General features: G+C 32.1%; 1 protein-coding gene across 1 annotated transcript in view; it reads left to right on the top strand.

Moving 5' to 3' along the window:
* Window positions 1–20,080, top strand: part of LOC142317336 (uncharacterized) — a 67,949-nt gene that overhangs the window by 11,445 nt on the left and 36,424 nt on the right. Inside the window, exon 2 of the mRNA XM_075353813.1 lies at window positions 647–812. Within this exon, the coding sequence (XP_075209928.1) occupies window positions 647–812 (166 nt within the window). The remainder of the gene's footprint in view (window positions 1–646; window positions 813–20,080) is intronic.

Genomic DNA, 20,080 nt, shown 5'->3' with positions numbered 1-20,080 from the left:
TAACAAAAGAAAAAACTAAGTACTAAATTAAAACTAAGTATTAAAAATTTAAACTTAGTATAAATAACACAGATAGAATATCGCAAAAAAAACTTACGATTAATATTTCAGTTGGAATTTAACAATAAGCTAAATTTATTAATATAAATATATAATATAAATTTATAATCAGACAGGAAGACCTAATGTCAAAACTATTTTAATTAAGGTGTCAGTATGCTTGTTTTTTTTGTAGTTTCTACCACATATTTCACCCAGGCATTATCAGTCTCATTTTCAAAGCAAAAAACTAGTTTTTTACCATTATTAAGACTAACATTTATCTTTCTTTAAAGCTTATTGATTGCAAATATTTATAAAAGTGACATTAATCAAATGAAAATTACACAATGTTTGTTAATAAGTCTGTTCTATTATTACCTTAAAAGATAGTTGAAAATTTACAGTAGTTATATATTTAAGAAGTATTGGTGCTTGATTTACCCATTTGTAAGTACCAATCAAGTAAAATTCATAAGTTCAGTTTTTTTTTTTTTAAATGAGTAGATTAAATACTTGGTAAAATAATTATTAAAATTTTAAACTTTGCATGTAACTCAATGAGAATCAATATTCTCAAATAGATATATTTATTTATATTTTGCAGATTGTATAGTATTGAAAATGGTGAGCTAATTTATTCAACACAAATTCCTGATAATTGCTGTGTGATACCATTCAAAGCTTTGACAGTTTCTCTGGATTTGTTTTTCTTGAAAGATTGTTTGCAGTTACCTCTTTTTTCTGCACCGAAACATATTTTCATTGATAAGGTAGGTAAAGTAGAAAAATCTCCATAGTTATATGTTTACTTTATTCTTAATTAACTAGCAATCTAGGACTTACCTGAGTGATCTGGCCGACTTGCAGTATCAATTCACTAGATGTGATTTTTGCTAAAAATAATTTCTGATGCCCATCGATTCAGAAGCTTCCTGTCTATATTTGCTAATTAGTATATTTGAAAAAATTGTAGTTGTTTTGTAAAGTGGTGAGGGTTTTACTGATATAAAGTTTGTTATACCACTTTTCATATGTTATATCATTATAACTTAATTTTATTCTCTTCATTTTTACTTTTCCAGCCTTTGTAGTATTATAGAGGGAAAGAATCGGTATGTATGAATTATCACACTGGATTTTGTATTTCATGTTTATAGGTTCTCCGAGTCCAAAAGTATAAAATATTGATTACAAAATTCTGTATGTGTAGATAGATGTGTGGGGGTATCAGGAATGGTTTAACTCATGGTCTTAAAATTCTTTGTGTTAGCTTATGCATTAGTGAGACGGGTATGCAAACGTTTTGAAAAAAATTGAATACTTTGGATAAAAGTTGTAATTAGAAAGATAGATGCTTGAAACAGTACTTGACAGTATTTAAATTCATCAGCTATTAGGAGAAATATAGACAATGAGACTGTGAAAAAAGTATCAACTTTAAAAGTGTTATAAAAGAAAAATGATTTAGTGTGCAAGGGGGAAAAAGGGAGTTTAAGACCTTAAGAAATAAGAGGATTTTATTGAGTGAAGCCAAAAATAGAAAACTGTTGCTTGAGAGAGAAGATATTGCTATGAAAAGAATTTTGTACTTCAAAATATAAAAAAAGTGTTGAGAGGAAGAAAAATCTTAATTTATATAATATAAACTTACATCTTGACTTTACATTCTATCAAACAGTTTTGGGAGGGCAGAAACAATGATGGAGTCCTCTACAAATTTGTTGAATTGAAAGAATTATCATAATTCATGCAGGTGAAAAAAAAAACTTTGTAGCTCAAAAACAGATAGCTACCATGAAAATATGAATTGACCCAACTTTCAAAAAGGGGTAACAAAAACTTATTAAAACTTAAAATCAAATCTTATGGTTAGTTCTGAAAACATGCCATCCAATTGCATCAAAGTGGAAAAAATTTCAACTACAGCATACCATTATTTAGATATACAAGAATAGCTAAAACATAAAAATATTTCCTTCAAAAATCAATGTTTTAGGACAGAGTTACTTTGGTTGATGTAACCATTTAATTGGTGTTTGCTCATTCTCTTGTTGGCATTTTGCAAGAACATGGTCATTCTGTTGTTAGATTACCTCCTTATCATCTAGTCTTAACCAGTTGAGCTCATTTGGCAAATTAAATACTGGCAGGCTGATTTGAGACCTAATGTATCAGGTGCAAGTGTCATTGAAGAAGAAAATGACTTCTGGAGTAAAGGATATGTTATATTATTGCAATTGACCAACTGATTATTCACCTGATTGCTGATATTAATGATGAAACAGTGAGTTATATTGAAGGTGAGGTTCCATTGGTCAAACTCTCAGGGATTGAAGAAATGGGGTTATAAGATTGTTCAGAGTACATGAACCTATATAATATGCAGTTACATCTGTAAAAAGTGCAATAACTCTAATATTTATTTTTTTTTATTAGTTTAATTTAAATTTTAATAAAATATCTAAATAAATTTTATACAAATATTTTATTAAATTTTAATCATCTTTTAAGAAATTTAATTTTCTTATTAATTAAATTAGCCATTTTTTATTCATTAATTTAACCATAACATCATCAACACATTAATTAAATTTTATGATGTAAGCATCCTTTAAAATACTTGTGCTGGAGTTTTATTTTGCATTACATAACTTTACAGATTTTATGGTGTACAAACTAATTTAAACAAAAGGAGTTATAAGCGTGATGGGTAACCACTCGCCCTTATGAGGTATGCAGAATCATCAAGTTATTGTCTGGAACCAGTATCTAAATGCCATAAAGGTTTGTCAGTTAATATTCTGGGAATGTTGGAGGAGTTAATAAGAATCGATCTGCAGAACAACATAAAACCTTTGTTTGCAAGATATAAACTGTACCTGCCAGTTCTATCATATTAGGCACGTTGAACATCATATGTAGGACTCTGATGATACATTGCCGATATTTTGACAATATTTCTGTTAAATTTTCCACACATGCTCCTTCGTTCAGAATTTTAATTAACTTACAGATAAAATTACACTGTGTGAATCACAGTGGGAAAATTTTAACTCCACTGAAAGTTATATTTACTTTAACTAAAAATAATTATTTATTGAAAAGCTTTTCGTTAACATTTCTACCAAGGACTTTATGTAAGTTGATGGAAAAAATGGTGTATTGCAAATAATTTATCTTGAAAAAATTCTTTCACAATATTATGCTTTTCTTATTTATAATTCTTAACATATTATGCTTTTTGTTGCTATCTTTTTAGAGAAGGTATTTGACATATGTGACAAAGTATTCAGACAAAAATATCCTGAGTTTTATTCAAGGACTCATCAGAAACAAAACTTTCCATATATTACTTGGCGACAACAGTTTCCAGGTCATTTACCTTAGAAAATGTTATAGTCGTTTGCTATGGCCAAAACAAAATTGTAAAATTTGTGAACAGATCCTCATATGTTTATTGTATGTCAATGATTTTACAATTTATGTGTTATCTTGTCACAGTACCAACCACAGTTATTTCAAAATTCAACAGATCCATTGAAAAGTTGGGTGGAAAAATACTCTGTTAAAATCTTCAGTTAGTTTAACAACATTTGTATGTTTTTCTCACTATGAAAGAATAATACCACCGATACATTTCTGAATTAACAAGAAATCATTGTATTGTACCAAGTTGAAGTTTTGGGTCTGTATTTTGGTGGAAAGCTGACAAGAATTAAATGTTTAAGAGAAATTTCAAACTTTGATGTTTTAAAATTTTAGATACATGTTAATAATACCAGCTCAGATGCACATTGAATATGTATGCTTAAATTGTACCAAGCTTTGGTAAGATCTTTGCTAGGCCGTGGCTTTTTTGTTACTTTTTTCCAACAGCTCTATGAATGATGACTAATATCCATGACTTTTTCTGACTTGCTACAACTGTATCTTAATCTGATCCTATTTTAAATATTTAGCAGAGTGGTGAGTCTTTATTTGGTAATGGCAGAACTAACAAGTAGTCGCATGAGGAGGTGTTAAAAAACAACTTCACTATCTCTTCTATCTGGGTATAATAGGGCCTCCCAAATTAAACAGATAAAAGACTGTTAGCTAAACTAAAAAAATATTGCATTTGTGTACGTTCATACAGTGTCCTTCCCCTGTAAAAACTTCTACTGTTATATCCTCAACAACAATCCATTTTTTTAAAAGGAAATGCATATTAATGAATAAATCAAGAATTTGTAAATCTTTGTCTAGTGAATAACAATATTTTTCTTACAGAAATGGATCTAGACAATTGGTTCTTTTGTTCTTTGTCATGGAGTTTCCATGTTAGGACTGCCCCATCATTACAACATATCTATAGCTGAACATATTACCATACTGACAGCCTTACATCATATCATAGATAAATACTGGCATATTCTTAACTGTCGTGTTTCTGTAAGTGCAGTTAAGCCCAGCAAGATATATATTCCATACATCCTACAGTTTCAGAATACATGAATCTGTTTCTGGCCTCATTAGACACAATAGATCAGTTTCTGCTGTATTCTTAGCTGCATTCTTATGTTAACAATACAGTACTATACAGAAGAACTATGTAATGTGTTAAATAACCAATATGTTAAAAGATTATGATATAAAGCAATAAATGTTGCCTTGTTTCCTGATCTTCTATGAATGAATCAGAATGAAGTGGCTTCTGACTTTCTATTGGATTGATGTAGCTCTTGTATAACACTGGCTTAGCTGAACTGCAAAATTATTTACAATCTACTATATTTTCCCATTAGTATTTAATTTTCTGTATATTATTTCATTCTTCGCCGTTTTCTTTCTGAACCTTCTTTGTCTTAGCATTTGTCTTCAAACTATTTCTCCAAAAACAATTTGTAACAAGTAGAACTGCTAATATTATAAATAGAACTTTCTACATTAGTAAGAATGCAGTTAAAATATTTTATCATTTGACTGAATGGGAGATTTCACAATTAAAATTAACATAATAATATCTGAATATAACTGCTTACCAGGTGTGTAAATATGAAACTGGAATTTTTGTATAAAAAATGCACATTTCTTAAGTGAAAATGATAAAAAATATTTTATTCGAAATATTGTCCATCGCTAGCTATACATTTTTCTCATCTTTCAGACAATTTATTAGTGCCACGCTAAAAATACTGTGGCTCTTTTAAGACAAACCAGTCATTGAGCCATTTTCATAAGAAGTGAAGTGCTGCTCAGCAAGTGCGTGTCCCATCGATGCAAATAACTAGTAGTCAGATGGAGCCAAGTCTGGTGAGTAAGCCGCTTGCAAAAGTATTTTCCAACTGAACGCCTCAATCGTTTCCGTGATCAGTTTTGCTGTGTATTATGGTGCATTATCATGAAGCAAAATCACTTTGTTTTGCCTTTTATGATATTCTGGTCGTTTTTCACGCAATACTTGATCTAAATCTAAATTGTTTATGTGTCAGTAGCGTTCAGTATTAACGGTTTTGTCAGGTTTTAGCATCTCATAATAGATCACACCCTTCTGATCCCACCAAACACAGAGCTTTATTTTCTTTCCATAGCAATTTGGTCTTGAAATTAATGTTGATGGTTCGCCTGGAGTTACCATTATCTTTTACGCTTAGGATTCTTGAAATATATCCACTTTTCATCACCTGTCACAATTTGATGGAGAAATGGCTTTCTTTTGTACCTGGCGAGCAGCATTTTCCAAGTGTTTTTTCGGTATTCTTGCTGTCTTTCATTCAGTTCATGTGGAACCCATTTTCTGGATCTTTCCCATGGCTTTTAAACGTATGGAGATAGCTTCTTGTGTTACATTTAATTGATCCATGAGTTGTTACGTTTGAGTGTCATCCTCAACCAACAATGCTTGCAATTCGTTGTCTTCAAACTTTTTCAGTGGTCTTCCACGTTCTTAGTTTCTCACATCAAAATTGCCACTTTTGAATTTTTTAAACCAGTCAAAGCACTGTGATTTACCAAGAGCATGCTCACCGTAAGCTTTGACAAGCATTCGATGCGATTCTGCAGCAGTTTTCTTTAAATGGTAACAGAAAATCAATGCTGTCCGCAAATTGTAGTTTACAGGTACAAAACTCGACATGTTCAACACTAATTAAAACTATGCTGTTGTATGAAAGTTGTAATGTTGTAAGTTGAAAATCTTTGTCAGCTGTTGAAGAAAGAAAATGATGCCAATGATGCGGTTTGACAGTGACTAAATTGACAGCGAGGGCCATTATGAACAAATTCTGGTTTCATATTTACACACCTGTTATACCAAAAACAGATTACTATATAAACTAAAGGATCAAATAAATTCACATAATAGTGAGCAGTATATGTGAAAGTTTTTAGATTAGTTTATTTGGTTGCATATATGTTACTACAAGGCATATTCATAAATTAAGGGCCATCGACTTATATTTAAATATTAGCGGATCTAAACACAATTTCACATGTGCAGGGCCATCTGTTAGCTGTTTACAAAGCCACTGAAATTGTTATTTTCCTTCTGGTGAATGCACTGCCGGTGTTGCAATGTCTGCAACAATCTTTTCTCCCGTCAGTTGTGAAGTGCGCGCTGTGATTAGATTTTTGTGTGCTAAAGGATCTTCAGCTACTGAAATTCATCGGAAGTTGTGCCTATTGTATGGACATACACTAATGAATGTAGGAAAGGTTAGACAATGGTGTTAAAACTTTACAAATGGCCACACAAATGTGCATGACGAAGAGCAGAGTTGCAGGCTCAGTATTCAGATTAACAAAATCATTGAACAAATGAACTGAAAACTGCGATGTGATTAATGATTAACAGTTAATGCTCTGGCTGATGAATTTCTGCGTGTTAAACGCACGATTGTCAAAGTTTACATATAAATTGTGTACAAGGTGGGTACTAAAAAAGCTCACTGACACAGATTGTGTCGGAGGTACGAATCTTCTTGGATTTCGCATCCTGTCGCGTTAAGGAGTACCTTGACATGCAGAGGTGCTTTAAGTGTTGTAGGTTTGGCCACAGGGCCAAGTTCTGTAGTATGCGTTGATCTGTGCGCATTGTGGAGAGGAGGGTCACAAACATGAGGACTGTCCGCAGAAAAAAGAGGCTCCGACTTGCGTTAACTGTAAAAGTTTGCGCAAATGTCATTGGCACTTGGTGAATAGCAAGGAGTATGGTTGTTACTTGACAGCAGTTGAGATGTATTTTAACTCTTGATGCTTAGTTTCGGTCAACTTAATGCCCAGGGAGCCTATGCAGTCCAAATTGAGTTAGGTGAGGTTGTTGAGAAACGGAGCCTCGATATTCTCCTTCTACAGCACCTGTATATGGTTAAGGGTGATCTGCCAGGTTTTTCAGGCTGGAATAAGTTTTACATTGGTGATAGTAAATCCGCCGTGCTGTGCAGGAAGTCCATAGATAGTGTCTTTATATGGCAGGCCTCTGACACGCATCACATCATTGTTAAGCTTGCCGTGAATGGTATGGACCTGGTCGTTGTTAGTTTGTACTTTCAGTTCAGAGATCCCACTGAACAGCATTTGGAAAGATGGGATAGAATTGTTAGGCTGGTAGCGGATTGTCCTATTCTTGTAGGAGTTGATGCGATGCCAGATTGCTTCTTTGACACAGCATCAGTTTTATGTTTTCAATGTAGCTGGCGAGTTGACTACCTTTGCCGGTGCAGTTTGTTTGCAGAGGGCCTTCCATGGTACTAACATTGATATTACCATTGGTAAGGATATCCCTGGTAGGATTCTGAATTGGTTGGTAGTCGATGATTGCGAAAGCAATCACCGACTAATAATTTTTGATTGGGTAGGTGGGCTGTGCAATGTCTTTAGAACGGACATTCCTGTTCAGCATGGTGCTTCCTGCACAGGTGGGTGGATTGACCCAAGTTTTCTAATATTCTTGCGGCCAGGCTGCGAGTTTTTACTTGGTAGTCTGGACGAGGTCCCAGTAGACAACCTGGCAGAGAATTTCTCTTCTGCGGTAGTAGAAGCTGCTGAACACTGTATCACAAGAAGTACGGGTCGAGAGAGAGTAGTTGAATGGTGGACTCAGGAATTGACTGCGATGAAGCGGACTGTAGGCCGACTCAGGAAGGCTGCACAGCGTGTGGATGATCCTGATCGGCGTGCAGTCTTAATAGTGGATTATTGTCAGAAGAGGACCGAGTATTTTCACAGGATTAGGTCTTCTAAAAGTGATTCCTGGCGCTCTTTTGTATAAGAGCAAGGGAATAAGGATCCATGGAGTGTTGTCTATCGAGTTCTTGATCACAAGCAGAAATAAGACATTCTTCTATCAGCTCTCTCGACCCAGGATGGTGTTTTTATAGATAAAGATCATGTCCCCACTCATCTGATGGACGATTTTTCTTCCAGATGATATCGAGGTTGGTGAGATTTCATATCATCGACATGGCTGAAGGGAAGTTGTAGGTTTTCGCTCTGAGATTATGTCTTCAGAAATTACTGAGGCACAATTTTGTCAAGTAATTTGCAGCCTAGCTACGAATAAAGCCCCCAGATATGATGGTATCACGGTGGAGCTCCTTGTTCGCACATTGACTGTCATGTTGGTCCATTGGGTAGGATTTTCAATAGGTTGCATTTGCTGGGCACTTCTCAGGGTGCTGGAAACGTGGTGTGTTGACACTAGATGGCTTCCCAGATCGCCTGATCTCTCAGCTTGCGATTACTTTTTGTGGGGTCACCTTAAAAGCAAAGTGTTCCACAGTAGACCTGCTACAATGGAAGAACTGCAGGCAAAGATCCGAGAAGCAATTGTGGAAATTCCAGTTTAGATGTTACGTCAAACCATGAACAATTTAACAAAGAGACTTCGTGAGTGTTTACGTAGAAGAGGAGGTCACCTGCAAGATGCATCTTTAAAAAATAAACTAAAATGTATGTATCCTAAAATGGCAACATTTGTACAATTACATGAAATAAAATTCATTTGTTGAAAAAAAATATTCATTAACATTATTTAATTTTTAGACTTTCCCGTTTCTTTGAATCACCTGTAGAATGATTTAAACACTAATACAGTGTTGCACACACTGAAATATAGAAATACTGGAATGGGCACTAGCTTTAGAAATCCGTGCCAACAAAGATAGCTGATTTAGAGGTATACCTCTCTTTGTCTACAGTCCGTTCAAAAAGTTTGTGACGATCTCTCTCATCACAAATCACAAGTTATCTTTCATAATTCAAGTTATTGTAGAAAGTTTTTATAAAAATATTTATATGATACAATGAGTAACTCAACATTTATTTAATATTCATAAGCATTGAAATTTTTCTATTAATTAAATAGAATTATGAGATTTTATCACTTAATATTAATTACAATTAAGTTTTATGGAATCACTTTCTGAAGGGACGGTACGTTAGGTACAATGCGCATGCGCTGCACTGTGCGGCAATGAAACCTATACCTCTAAATCTATCTGTATCACGTTTTCCGCTCACGTTGGACATAGGCAGTGCCCATTCCAGTATTTCTATATTTCAGTGGTTGCACATTGTTTATCAGCTGTCATTATTTTATTGTCACCTCAGAAATAATAATTTTTCAAATAATTTATTATATTTCTTTCATAAGATATTTATTATTTAAGATTACTTAAATAATAAAGTAATCGTTATTTTTTTATTTTACAATTGTGTAATTTCCTGTTTTTAAAATTTTTTAGCAGTAAATTCTTTTTTTACAAATTTTTCACATCACCAAAAAAGAATTTGGTTTTGTTTACATTAAATAAGTACTTTTCTGACAAAGGTAGTAATGTGTAGTAATTCTAAGTAAACTTAAATTTTTCTAACTTTTCTTTGTTTTATCAAACTTATCTTATACCATTTTGTTCGTAATTAAATCTCCATACAAGTTTTCTTTAAAAATTCTATTACCCATTTAACAGTTATTGTATGGCAAACATAAAAAAACAGGGATTTTACCACAGTTTATTGGTTTTCACTCCTAATTTCTCAAAAACTACTGCAGCTATGGTTCTGGGACCTATTTTATTGGGTTTTTCAGGTCAAAAATCGTAAGATATCACTAATTCTACCCCCTAATTAACATCTTAAAAGCTTCAGTATGATCCATTTCACCAGGGTAGCTGAAATCCAAATGAAATCTTTCACTAGCTGTAACTCACAAATGAAGCATTTTAGAACATATGTATATGAAATCATTTTATAAAGTTTTTGAAATGTTTTATGAAGTTTTTCTATCTTTTTCACGATAGGTTATGGAATTCTCAGGAGAACTTCATGATACATCTGTATATGTATGTATTTAGACCTATGTGTTAAATTTATGGTTCAAAAATCTCCAAAACTAAATGATAAATATCCTTGAAATTTAGTTGTGCATGAGAAAATTTAGCGAAGACTGGTTGAGTTGTTCGTCAGTTATACTCAATTTAACGTTAATTAAGGGTATGTTGATTGTGTAAGTGTATTTTTCATATGCGTTAATGATTGAGTTGTTATTGAGTTGTTTCATATGATTGAGTTGAAACTTATGCTTGTGTGTAGGGTCTTCTCATTAATCAAAAGTATGTAGTGCATTGAACTATGAAAATCAATGCGTGTCAGCTTGTGAAATAGTTAGGGTATCAGAAATGAGAAGACTCTTCTTGCACAGAACTGCACAAGAGTTTTTTTGTAGTAAAAAAATAAAAAAAAAAGTATATCAATATAACTGATACTTCTATCATTCTAGTAAAACTGTAAAAACTGTAGGTGAAATGTGATTTTTATCTTTTGTAAACAAGTTAAAAATGTTCTGCTGTTATATTACGTTAAAGGGGTGTTTCAAGAGTTTGAACGGAAGAGTAAGCGGTCTGTTCACCACCAAAACTAAATGCACAGTATAGCAAAGTATTTTTCACAATTACTTGGTGTAGGGTATGCTGATTTAAAAATGATAAACCAACAAAAAACATATTTATATATTCCAAGCTAGTTAATGGTAATAATTATGACCACATGTACTGCTAAGAGCAATATTGGATATCAGATAATATCTGTAATATACAATATGTTAAAGGGATGAGTAAAACATTATATACAGTTCTATGTTCATCAAATATATAACATACACAAATACGTAATAGAAATTAATATGTTCTAGAGTAATTTATTGTTCATTAGCAATAGTACTGGTCTGCAGGTATTACACCCACATTTTTCAGTTAAACATTGGATCTGCTGGAATGGAACTTAATTTCCTCATAGGCATTAACTGTAATCATCAAAAAGTCGCTGCTGCCACTTAACCAAGAGAAACTTGCGTAACTGTTGCTTATTGCAGTGTAAGAATTTGTTGTTGTCACTCTTACCATGTGAGAGTGACAAAGTTTAAAAGGCATTACAAACCCTGAAGTACGTTTGAGGCAAAACCAGCTCTTTCTTCTTTCCTAACATTCAACTCTAAAAAATACAGTAAATATAATTTTAGTCACTTGAGCAGGCAGCAAAGCAAGGCTGCTAAGCATTGGGAAGAAATTGTATCATCCAGCAGCACTAGCAATTAAGCAAGAAGGAATCAGCCACAAAAAATAGCTTCCAGGTGTTTAGGATTAAAAACATTAATGAATAACAACTTAAAAATAATAAAAACAAATTTGCTTTTCATCACCTTAGAAATCAATCAAATTCTGAATTATCACTCTGGTGTAGCTAAATCTTAGTGTAGGCATGAAATTGTGAATACTCACTAGAGCTTCTGGGTAGACATTAAATATTTAATGTGCATGAAGCAAGATCACTCTACTAATTAGCAGCTATATGTATTTTAATTACCAAAGCTACCATTTTACACTTTCTATGCTTGTTTCAAGTGTATTTCTTGTCAAATCTAATGGCTCTTATTAGCTGGTGAAATCCTCTTTTGAGCATCACAGCTCTAAAATACTCTGGTGCTGTACCATCATTTTTCCACATTTTTGCAGTGTTCAAGTGATTGGCTTTCTTCACGCCTAACATGTACAGATTCAAAAAATGTTAAGGTTTCCTTGAAACTTGTATTTTGGCAATTTAAGATTCCACGAGAATAGTTAACTCTCATTTCTATGAGTTGCTCATTTGTAAACTGGACAATCTTACTTACAGTTTGGTCAGGAAAAAATATTTTCCAACAATCAAATATCTGTGTATAATCTTTGGCTGGAGGTTTTACTAGTGGGAGTTTTGTAACAATATTTTGTTTTGGTATTTTTTAAGCAGAAACTGATTTATGCACTTGTCATTAGCAATTTCCATTCTTTCCAATGTACTGTGGTCCAGATTGCATGAGTTTTTTTATACGAACAGCAGACCCTATTAGTGAAGATAAACAAATGTCCCCTATGTCATTATTTTCTTGTTCATTCTCACTGTTTGATTGCTCTGTATCTGAGTTATGACTTAAATGTTCAGACAAAGAATCACTTATCAGTTTCATTTTCAAGCAGTGCAGCATTTTCTGATTCCATAATCCAACACAAAATCTCTTCTTCATCAGTTTTTCTTGCTATAATAAATTTTACGTACTCGCTAATACAAGCAATTATACAAAACACAAATAATCAACACTAAATAAATTATAATAAATAAACAATTGAAAAAAAAAAAAACACTTCAAAAAGTATGAACACAGCAGTTAACCAATTAGAACAACTTAACAGTAGGAGCGATGTGAATGGTCAACTGTGTACTAACTTCACTGAGATGGTGCGCCTCCGTATGGCCTAACATTGATGTCCGCTGATGAATCATCATGCAAATATGAATGGAATTAGTCAGAAATAGTCATTTAGGCATAGCTGGGGTGTGAGGCTTGTCAGATGCAAAATAAAAAAGTTTTCTTCAGAGTAACTTTTTTCATTAGGCTAAATTTAACGGGTTGACGAATCATGGGTTAATGATGGGAAATTTAATAATTTAATCTTGTCTCCAATATGAAGAAAGAAGTATGCTAAAGAGTTATTGAAATGAATTGGAAAACAAGAAAATTCTCAAAAAAGTTTTATAATCATCAAATTCTCACAATTATAATCAGCAGATACTAGGAAATAATGTATACAAAGATTAATAAAGAAATAAATAAAAAGATAATGAAGTAATAATAAGCATTAATTAACAGATAAGCAATACTTATTGAATATTTTAAAACATATTCTACTATTGTGTTCATTTAATATATAAAAATACATTTTTTCTTCCTTTATTTGTAGTTTACTTTTTTAAATAAAACAAATGTAATACATTATAAATTCATAAAATAAGATATTATAATTTTTAATTTTATTTTATAAACACAGTCAGAAGTACTCACTTTTTAGTGTTTTGTAAAGTATTGCTTATTTCTTAATTATACTATTTCTTCATTTATCTTTTTAGTAATAATTAATTTATATATGTAAACAAACTCGAAATCACTATTTCTTCAATATTTACTGATGATGATTGTTTAACAATTGAAGTGGCTGTCTACTTTTAGATTTTAAGTAAAATTTCTTTTCAACATTTTTTGACCTTTTTCTTGTTTCTCAGTCCTTTCCCCAATGATTAATTCTTTTATCCTTACAACCATAAGTAAAATGTAACTGTTTATTAAATTATATAAGTATAAAAAAGTATATTAGTATAAAAAGTTTGTAAGTATGAAAATAGAGTAATTTTACCTAGTGCAAATTTATAAAGATTTGCAAAAATTAACCCAGAACTAAGCCTTATATTTTACAGACTAAAATCTAGTTAAAACTCAAATTAGTATCACTACAATAAAATAAACTGTATGGTAGCTATAATTTTATTTTAATGATGTACGCTAACTGTATTAATACTTTATATATAATTTATAAATATTTTTTTATATCTGGTTGATTACGCATTGGAGTGACACAGATGCATTCACAACAGGTACACTCGCAACATTAACAAGATATCCATCTGTCTAGAAGCCCTGATTCAAGAAAGTTACACGATATATCCACAAATTCTGGAATATAGCATACAAAGCAGTCAATAATTAAAGTTTATTTTCAAACTCCAACTTTATATGATAAGGCAGTCAAAAGTTTAGAAACATTTATGACTCCAATTTTTAAATGTGATTGTGTATTTTTGAGTCATTTTTTTCCAAACATCTTTCACTGATGTCAGTTCCAAAATTATGAGCTAAAAGACAGCTGAAGTAAAATTTTCAGAGTCCCTTTCACTTGGAGATTTTCAACTAAGTACAATGACCATTCAGAATGCTGGTAGACTGGGTATGTGTACATAGATATCAGTGTTTGTTCACATGATGGTTAGTAGAAAGAAAAGTAGACGAATTACTCTGAGAAGACATAGGTTGAGATCTTTTCATATTTTCTTAAAATGTCCTTATATAGAACAGGAAATTAAGCTTCAAGAGTCTTAGTGGCTGACGAATGTCTCATGATTGAGCAAACTGTAGGAACCTTGGTACAAATTTTGCAGATCCAATAAATTAACATAAATATTTGAAAAGAAGATAAAAATTATAAATACACAATGTAATAGCAATTGAAATATATATGGTATCTGATGGATATGAGTTGCTCATATAAAAAAATCATTTATAAAAAATTATTTGCTTTCAGTTTTTTTTACTCTCTATTATTCTGAAGGAGTTGAGGAGAGTTCTCAACACTGAATACCAGTGAATTGGAGGGAGGTCCTCAGATAGGGAAATTTAAATATTCTGAACATGCTGAATTTTGTTGTTTTATTCTTGTTTCAAAGTTCTACTGAATTGAATGAACATAATCTCCCATAACATAATAAAACTTATTTTACCCTCCTTATTATAATGTGTTTGTGAAGATGTGTTTCTTTAGGTGGCTAATGACATTTTCCAATAGTATTGGCCATCCATATGTAATGGTTAAGTATTTCTTGATATTTTTGTTAATGTGGGTTTTTTTTATTAGTCTTTTCTTTTAATATTTTAGTTTACTAGAAGCTCGGCCCGGCTTTGCCGGACCTCCCAGCCAGGCCTCGCTTCGCTTGGTGCTTTGGTTTTCCAGGTTTCCAAAGTTCTTTTTTTGACGGTAGAGCAATACACTTAGTGCTTTCATCAACTATCGTTTTTCCATCTCTAATCATCATGTCTAATAGCTGTTGTGCAAAACATTCAGCTAATGGGTCGTTCCGTAACTTAACTTGCATATTTGTTAATGTTAACTTTGTAACATGTTGCCACAAATACAATGATTTTAAACATGCATTGAGTTCATCAGCGGCTGTTGATTGCTGTATGACTGTATGATATTGAGTGCTGTATGACCTGGCAACGTTTGACGGAAATCACCAGACAAAAGTATAAGAGCACCACCGAAATTTTTGTTATTGCCTCTGATGTCTTTGAGTGTTCAATCAAGTGCCTCCAAAGCCTTTTTGTGAGACATGGTGCATTCTTCCCATATGATAATTTTGCAAGAACAATATGGGCACTCTTTGTCCATTTTTCCAATTGCGACACTTGAATGAGCGGCATAATCATAATTGGCATCGTAATGATAGGCGCATTCTTTCAATTCAATGCCTGATGCCCACCTAGATTGAGCAGTTCGTGATCGTGTCAATCGTAGTCGCTCCTCTCATTGTTTTATCATTGTTTCTGTTAATCGGGGTTTAGCTGCGCGAGTTCAGATCGCATTTCTAATCGCATTTCCCGTTCTTCAGCTGTTTCAGTCGAGCGGGATTGATCTGATCTGTGCGTATTCGGTCACTTTCCAATCTTGACTGTCTTTTATCTTCAGTCTCTGCTGCACGAACAGTTTTCATCATACGTGCTATTTTTTGTATTTCTTCCGATTGAAGAATGTCTTTTAGGCATGGTATGATGTTTTGAAAAAAAGATTACAGAATTTAAAAGATTGCAGTTAAATACTTTACACGCTTTAAATTAGTAACACACACATGATAAACAAAAGCAGCTATTCATGTTTTTAAACAGCTGTAAAAAATTGTAAATGAATGAATCGTAAAAATTACATATGTATGTGCGGTAAATCAATTGAAACTTAGAAATAACTGTACGTTAAAACTTCAACCCTTTTCAAAATAAATCAATTCAATGTTGAAAAAAATGTTAGCAAAAAATTAAATTTTTCTTGAAAATCAAAGTCATTTTGAAAATTAAATAAGCAGCTTTAAGGAAGAAATAAAGTGTTTTAAATTTCAAGTACTTTGCTATTATCATAATCGTTAAAATTTCAAGTACTTTGCTATTATCATAATCGTTAAGTGTCATCAAAATTGGAACTCGAATTGAAAAAACAAACTAAAATCACATGAAATTTAACTTTTAAAGCATGCGAACAAATGAATCCATTGTTTTCAAAATGGAAAAAAGTAACTTTAATGCCGATAACTCGCAACCGTTATGTTGGAGGTCCAAAAAAATTAGCCTATGTTCACTGCAGGGCTTCAAAGTTTAGATGTGCAAAATTTTAGACAAATCTGTTTGGTAGATCTCGAGTTAAGTTGGAACAGATAGACAAAGAAACATTGATTTTTATATATATATATATAGATTAAATATATGACCCACTGAAACAATATGATTCTTCAAAAGAGAAATGGTTTTTATAAAATAAAAAAATAACAGTTTTTTGTTTTATTTTAGATGTTGCAGTGCATTAATAGCAGATACATTAAAATGCTGTTAGAAGGATGGGAGGACATGATGAATCCTTCTTCATTATTACAGCTTGCAGTGTGTGAAGGCCAATTGGATACTGTTCACTTGGCACTCAATCTTCATTCTCATTGTAAGGATTTTGTTTCTTTTATTATGTAATAGTTATTTATAATAATTACATTATCACGGTCACTTCCTCTAGGAAAAATTGACCAGTACAACATGTATTAAGCTTGTAAAATTATATTATGAGAAAAATTTTATAATATTGTAAACAGTATGATTCCTGATGCTATAGTTTATATGGACAGCTCTAAAAACATTAATTCTGTTGATTGTGCTTTTGTGGTTGACAGTAGAACATACATGTTTGAACTTCCCAGCATCATCAGTGTTTTCATTGTGGAGCTGTATGCTATTAATAAGGCCTTAAATGTAATTAGCCAAATATTTTGACACATACTGTCTGTTCATAGTATGATTGTGTATACTTTATGGAATCTGTTCAGATTCCATGAATGCCTTAGAAGCAATTCGAGACATATACACCAGACACCCTGTTGTCTGTGAGATTCAGTGTGTTATTTCTCAAATTACTCAATGTAACACAACTGTGAGCTTCTGCTAGATGTCCAGCCATATTGGAATTTCAGATCAACAAGTGTGTTGATAGTGCGACAAAAGAGGCTTGTTCCCAGCCTCCTTTCAATAATGTTGTTTCTGATGATCTTGTCTATTATCGTAAGATAATTAGCCTATGATTAGCCTATGTTCACTGCAGGGCTTCAAAGTTTAGATGTGCAAAATTTTAGACAAATCTGTTTGGTAGATCTCGAGTTAAGTTGGAACAGATAGACAAAGAAACATTGATTTTTATAGATTAAATATATGACCTTGATGAATGGCAAAGTGAATGGAATAATATCATCAAAAATAAACTTTGTCCTGCTAAGAACACTGAATCACCGTCGAGCTCCTCATGCAGAAATAACCATCGGGAGGAGGCTTTTATTTGCTATTTGCAAGTAGGGCATACTAGGCTCTCTCATGGATCACAACACAAACCTGTTTGTGCTTGTGGTGACTGCTAACTAACTGTATATCACATCCTGATGAGTTGTGTATGTTATGCGGATTGCGTTGGAAGTTTAAAGTAGGGCTAACCTATGAAATATCTTAGGAAATAAGACAATGTTAGCAAATGTTTTACGATTTCTTAGGGTCTTCTGTTTATATTCAAATATTTGATTTTTACTACAGTATGTTTCACCTATTGGCATTTGGAGTTTGGCAGAAGTTTATTTTATTGTTTTAATTTAGATTATTATTAATGTAATATTTCAATGTGGTTTTATTTTGCTTTTAACATACATCATAGGCTTTTTCCATTTAAGCTGTGTTTTTATATTATTGGGTTCTAGTTTTTAAGTTTACTCTTAATATTTATTTGTTTACTATACAAATATCGTGCTCGGGTGTTGATAACGATATTCAGAAAAAAAGAAAAGAACGATAGAGAATAGAAAAATAGTCGGTTAAACTTTACTTAAAATGATGAGTATACAAATTATGTGTGTACAGTGAGAAAGAACAATCCATTAAATAGATGTTTAAAATATGTAGTTTAAATATTAGTTACTCCAAATTATGGAGCTTTATTGAGGTCACTTGGACAATCAGCTTGCTTTTTGGAGGGTAAAATTCTTTGGAATAGATACCATGAACTTTATTGAGAAAATTTATAATGTATACTGATGAAAAAATTTGTGCAAAATTGGTCTCAAAAAACCTCACGTTGAACAGAAAAACAACAGAGTGGAAGTGTGCCGCGATCTTCTAGGGCAAATTGAAACTGATCCTGATTTTCTAAAAAAATGTTATTACTGATGATAAATCTTGGATATTTGAGTATGACCTAGAAACAAAACGCCAGAGCAAGGGTGGCACACTTCAAACTCACCACGTCCCAAAAAAGCAAAAAAGAGCAAATCAGAAATCAAAACCAGCTAATTTGTTTCTTCGATAATTATGGCATTGTCCATAAGGAGTTTTTGCCTACAGGACAGACTGTAAATCAATATGTTTACCAAGAAATTCTTGAAAGACTGCAGAAAAGAGTCCTAGTGAGACCAGTCATCGAAGAGTTCTGGATACTGCATCATGACAATGCACCTTGTCACATTGCACTCTAAATTAATGAGTTTTTGGCAAAGAAAAACATTCCTGTAGTTCCTCAACCACCTCCCGATTTTAAAACACCTCAAAGGACACCATTTTTGAACAGTAGAAAACATAAAAATAATGTAACTGACCATTGAAAGATATTCCGGTTTTTGAGTTCTGACACTGCTATGAAGAGTGGGAAAACCATTTGAAGTGTTGCTTCACTTCCTAAGGCTGGCTTCCTAAGGGAACTATTTTGAAGGTGATAGAGTCCATGTATAATTTGATTGTAAATAAAAAGATTTCTGAACCAGTCTCATTACTTTATTTACAGACCTTGTCTGTAAATAAAGATGTAATAAACATGTCTTTCCATGTTTCTCACAAAATTTCATGTTAATAAATTGCTTGAATAAATATCTTATTGTAAAAATGGCAAAATAATACAAATAATGAATTACTTAAACACTTACAGCATATGAACTGTCTGTCATATAGAGAAGATGTTAATGGGATATATGTGCTAGGTTTCACTTTACACAGTGTCAATGTATGTCAATAAAATTCCCCAATTAAGAAATTTGGAGCAGTTTTCGTATAAGGTTCGTGACGCTACTTCTTTTATAAGAAATTTTGTTATAAAGCTGCCAAATTAGTTCTAAAAACCTCTTCCCTTTCTACTTCATCACCCTAAGAAATGTAACAATTTGAAACCCAATATTTCAGTTTCATTTATCAACCGCTGAACTTTGTTAGTTCTATTTTGGTTGACCTATTATTTTTGAAATCCAAATACATTTTCAGAAAGTGTCAGTAGATTTTATAATTTTACAGTTAATTAAATTAGACTGAAGTAGTTTAAATAATTTTCTAAATATTTTTAAATTGTAAGGATTAATGCATTTGCAAATTATGAACACAATTTTCCATTTTATACACATTATTTTCTGTTTTATCCATTTTCTTTTATGCTGAAATAACTTAGTAAATTTTAATCTTGTTGAGAAAAACTATTCTAAAAATGATTTTTTTTTTGTTCACAGTCAAAATAATTAACAATGGAAATTATGCATTTAAAAAAAAAGTAATTTATATAGATTCTAACAACCATCTGTATTTGATCATTTTAAGTCTTCTGACTGTTCTACTGCTGTACATATAGAACTAAAAAACCCTCTCAAGATTAAC

Source organism: Lycorma delicatula, chromosome 1 (genome assembly GCF_047948215.1).
Source record: "Lycorma delicatula isolate Av1 chromosome 1, ASM4794821v1, whole genome shotgun sequence".
NCBI classification, from domain to species: Eukaryota; Metazoa; Arthropoda; class Insecta; order Hemiptera; family Fulgoridae; genus Lycorma; species Lycorma delicatula.
Note: the sequence above shows the minus strand (reverse complement) of the source record. Positions and strands in the feature narration are given on the sequence as shown.